The sequence below is a fragment of the Chrysochloris asiatica genome, unplaced genomic scaffold, assembly GCF_000296735.1.
Source record: "Chrysochloris asiatica unplaced genomic scaffold, ChrAsi1.0 scaffold00092, whole genome shotgun sequence".
Classification (NCBI taxonomy): Eukaryota; Metazoa; Chordata; class Mammalia; order Afrosoricida; family Chrysochloridae; genus Chrysochloris; species Chrysochloris asiatica.
In genome coordinates this window covers 6,671,210-6,676,350 of record NW_006408610.1, presented here as the reverse complement: position 1 = coordinate 6,676,350, position 5,141 = coordinate 6,671,210, and the positions used below count along the sequence as shown (strand labels likewise).

Genomic DNA, 5,141 nt, shown 5'->3' with positions numbered 1-5,141 from the left:
AACAACTGGTAGTTTCGAACTGCTGACCCTAAGGTTAGCAGCCCGATTCGTAACCACTATGCTACCAGATTGGCTACCCAAAATGTGGGGGGCTACAAAGGCAAGAAGTGACTGGCTTACAAGCTTTTAAGAGGGAACCTAGATCCAGAGGGTGTGGAGGAAGGTAGACTCTCCACTGAGTAATATCCAATCTACCTAGGCAGGGCCGATAAAAGGAAATGTGGATAGGTCTCTTGTGATACAACAGTGAATAATTGTTATCAGGGCTGACTGTGAGGGTTGGAAATGTAAAGGTAAACATTTTGTAGCAAAAGGAGGGGAGTGCATTGACTTTGCAGTCTAGGAGTGGAAGTCCCTGGGACTATCAAGGGAGAAGAGCGGAAAGCTGGACCCTACCTAGAGAAGCAGTGATGCCAGAGATGGAGGAAGAGAGGACGAAGTGGAGAAATGGAACAGCTGGGGACTTTAGACCCAGAGAGGGAAAGGGGCTGTGTGCTGACGACCAGGGGGCAGGCTGGCAGGGTATACCCTTTGGTTGGCTGATGACGCATGGAGGGTATTGTAACCATGGCAATGAAATGATATACGATAGGATGAATGTACAGCTAATGTTCTCCCATGTAAACTATCACATAATTTACAATAAAACATTTAAAAAAAAAAAAAAAAAAAAGCTGAGTGTTTGGCTGTTTAAATATCAAGCAAGCTGTTTGCTTTAGAGGCATCAAGGAAAGTCTGCCCATCAGGGAAAGCCCCCTTCTAGGACTGAAACTCAAAAGGAACCCATGAGCCATACAGTATGCTCACTGGCGACCATCTGAGTCTACTTGAAAGTGGAAGTAGGGGAAATGCAGCAATGAAGACACAGGCTGAATTTGGCCATGTTCCATTGACACCCGCTGATGTTGATGAGAGAGAAAAGCGGAAGGGCTGGCTGGCCTGAAGTTCAGGAAGATGTGTGAACTCCTGAGCCCATGTGTATGGACCTAGTCGCAAGGGGCTAGGGATAAGAGTGAAGCAACCAGCTGGTCTAAAGTTCAGGGAAGTGTGCATGAACTCCCAAACTGGCAGCTAGTACCCATTTGACCTAGCTTGGATGGATGTTTGACCAGAACTGAAACTGAGGAAGATAAAATGTTTGATACTGGAAACAAGTGCAAATTGCTATAATTTGATGAAGTAGACTTTCTGCCTATGAATGAAGTGACTCAAAATTCCAATTGAAATGGAAGGATTCTTCATATCAAGGAACCACTTTGTTTTCACAGTGTACTGGGTTAACAGGGATGAGAAAATTAGACACTATCAAAAATGTGGGGGGGCTATAAAGGTATGAAGTGGCTGGCTAATAGGCTTTCATGACTGTGCTTAGTTGCATAATGAGGGGAGTAACAGAGAATCCTCACTGACTAGTTTCCCTCATTCCAGATAGATCAGGTCAAAGGGGACGAGGGACGACGGTGACAGGATTTTATGACTCAACTGTAAGTAACCGTTAGCAGGATTAATTGCGATTGTCACAACTGTAATTGTAGAAGATATGTAACTAAAAGGAGGGAGTAGGTAATCCTTCTTTTCAGGAATAGATGATCCCAGGACCATTAAGAAGCAAGAACATGAGTGGAGTATGAGATCCCTACCTAGAAAAGCAGCAACAGCAAAGGCTTTGCGCCTGCAGGTAGGAGGCTGGCTAGCAGAAAGTGCCCTTTAGACATTTAGATGAATATATACTTTTTTGTTTTTTAAGAGTATATCAAATATTTTTGCCTTGTTCATTTGTGAAATATAAGATGTAAATGGGGAGCCACAGGGAAGAATTGGAAGGGAGGGGATTGTAATCATTGAGATGAAATAAGGTGTATGGTTTGCTGAATGTAGAAGTGATATTCTTGTCTGTAAACCTTCACCAAATTCACAATTAAAAGTTAAAAATAAAATATACTTACTCAATTGAACACTTTTAAAACTTTTTACTGTGATTTGGATGAAAGTTTACAGAGCAAATTAGTTTTCCATTCAACAATTCATACACACTTTGACTTGTGACACTGATTGCAATCCACACAATATAACATTACTCTTCCCACTTCTTCCCTGTTTCCTGTTTCAATTCATCCTTCTATCCCTTCCTACCTTCTGTGCTTTATCACTGGGCACAATGTTGCCCTTTTCAACTCACATGATTGGCTGTTCTAATGAGTGCATACCTCCCTGGTGTTATTGTTCATCTTATATGCGTGCCTATTATTTGGCTGAAAGTTATGCCACTATGGTAAGTTTGGTTCAAGCTTAAAGGGTATTTTCGGGTCATTGTCTTGGGGGTCCAACTGTAATCTTTGTTGTTGTTGTTGTTAAGTGCCGTCGAGTCAGTTCCGACCCATAGCTACCCTGTACAGGGTTTCCAAGGGTGTAAATCCTTACGGGAGTAGAAAGTCTCATCTTTCTCCCGCACTGTAATCTTTAAATGTGTGCAATTTACTGTATTTCAAATATAGTTCATAAAATCTGTTGTGTTGTGTGTTTTTTTTAAATAACTAATATCTTTTTCTTTCAAGTTTGAAACTGAAATAGTATTTTCTTTCTATATTTGATAGTATTCTAAAAATTCCTACAGCTAAATGTTTTTTCATATTGTCTACATTTTCAATAATTAACCCTTAAGAATTTCAATGCTAGGCTCAGATGTTACCGTTGCAGAGATTACAAATACATTGACAAGAGTTATTTCCCCAACCACCTACTTTCACATCTCAGCAACAATCCCTGGTACAAAGTCCTGCCCTCTGCTTTCTGCTTTCATAGAGAGAAATGATTAACAGTATCTTTTTCTTTCACATCATTATGACCCCAAAGACCCATTTTCCAAAAATTACCATGGTGGTCTTTCTTTCTCCCTTCAATCTTCCACAATGCCATTTTTGCTTTCCCATCATCTTCCATAAATCTGAAGCAAAAATGGGTACTTACCAAGTCAATTAAGGAGCTCTGGTAGAACAGTGTTTATGAGTCGGGTTGCTAACCTTAGGGTCAGCAATTTGAAACTACTAGTGGATTCTGCAGGAGAAAGATGAGACTCTCTGCTCCCATAAAGATTTACAGTGTTGGAAACCCTATACAGGGTCACTATGAGTCAGAAATGACTCCACAGCACATAATCACCACAACCACTTTCAAATCAATTATCTATAAATACAGGCAAGCCCCAAGTTACTAACACCTGACTTACAACTTGTACTTTCATGTTAATTCAAATGGCCCTCACTTTGTAAGGATGGAACCAACCCCTATTCTCAATAAATTCGTCATCACAATCACCTTTTTCTTGCTGTATGTGCACAGCTTTTAAATAATTGAACAGATGGGAGCCTTTTCTTGCACTAAAGTAAAGCTAAGTAAGAACAGTATGCACCAATTTCAACTCACCTACAAATTCCACTTAAAGACTAATAAAGACACAGGAACAGATCTTAGTTGTCACCTGGTGACTGCCTGTACTACAATTCACAAAGTATGGTTTCCCTTGATAACCACAAATGATGTCTACACTTCTATTTCCTTTTATTTTATCTTCTAACAGCCATCAACCACTTTTTTTATAAAAAAAAATTTGTTTTTAAGATATATTTAAGAATAAGAGAAGTATTTCTATATATTTACCTCAAGTACTGGTCCAGCTCCAAGAATAATCTGTTCTACTCCACTGGCAAATCCTTTCTGACTGAGAGCAGTAAGGTGATGAATAAGAAAGTTTGTGCTTTGAGTCTTTCCAGAACCACTCTCTCCTGAAATCACAATGCACTGATTCTTCTTGCGCTGAAGCATTGCATGGTAAGCTACATCTGCCACAGCATAAATGTGGGGCTCGAGTTTTCCTAATTGGTGGTTATCATACATTTTTACATATTTGGGGTTATAAATAGGAAGAAACTTGAATGGGTTAATAACTATTAGAATACTGCCAACATAAGTATAAATTTTTTCATGTTTAAAGCGATTTCGCAAGTTTTCTAAAAGAGTTTTCTCATTCAAATCAGGCAAGCTACATAAATCATCAAAGTCTTTCTGTTGTGGCTGTGGAAGAAAACCCCGTTCCATCATCCGCCGACGTTCTTCTGTTACCCGTAGCCATGACTGAAGACTACCATAATGGATAGATCCATCAAGATTTTTTTCTCTTAGAAGAAAACGGTAGTCCTCTCCACTCAAGCGATTCTCCAGAGCCATCCGGGGCCACAGCATCATTCGCTGAACTGGGCAGTCTGTTGGATTGAGTATCCATTCTTCTCCACCAAATTCCTTTACTTCTGCTAAAACGTAACATTTTGTTTTGTCAAGATGGAGTCTGTTTATAAGAGAGTCAATCACCTCAGCAGCTGTGGAGTTTCTTCTAGCAGGAATCGGACAATAGATTGTTCCTTCAGAAATTGTCCCAGGATATATATGTAATGTGTGTTCATTATCCTCAAAGCGTCGTCTTCCTCCATCATTAACATTCATATTGGATCTTGTCCCATCAGCATGGATAGTACATGTTCAAGACTGTGCAGAACATTTTCTTGACAAAAAACTGTAACAAAAAATAATGTGAAACATTTAGCAGTTATATTATGTAATTATTGGTTTTTGCTGCTCAAAAAAGAAAAGTTTAACAATCATGTTGTTTATGCCTTTTAAAATGAAAAATCTAACTCTTCTATTTGTGCAGGAATAGTTTTTAAAATCAGTCTCATCGACACCACATAATAATTACATTTTATTGTCCAAATCTGGGCACTTCCTAAAATAGACACTTGTAACAACAACAAAAATTTCATGTTTTTATACTAATAATTCAACTAATCAAGATGTCAAAAAGTAGAAGATAAATTACTTTATCCTCAATTATTTCAAATGTTTCTAAGGTACCTGGGGCTAGAACCAATTTTTTCCCTATACTTAAAAGACTGTAACAAGATGGGCAAGAATAACCACATCAACCCACTTGATCTGGCTTCAACGACTGGATGATCAGAGCTCAACTAGAAGAAAAAAGAGGAAAAAAAGAGTAATCTGATACAATTTGATGAACTTAACCCACACCTATGGATGCAGTAGCTCAAAAGAGGGAACAAATCCTTACAGCAAGGATCATTCCCACCCCC

The 5,141-nt window shown here is 38.9% G+C and overlaps 1 protein-coding gene across 1 annotated transcript in view; it reads right to left on the bottom strand.

The window, feature by feature from the left end:
* MYO9A (myosin IXA) overlaps nt 1-5,141 on the bottom strand; it is a 352,098-nt gene that overhangs the window by 292,269 nt on the left and 54,688 nt on the right. The window contains exon 2 of the mRNA XM_006866530.1: nt 3,658-4,567. Within this exon, the coding sequence (XP_006866592.1) occupies nt 3,658-4,497 (840 nt within the window). The 5' untranslated portion in view covers nt 4,498-4,567. The remainder of the gene's footprint in view (nt 1-3,657; nt 4,568-5,141) is intronic.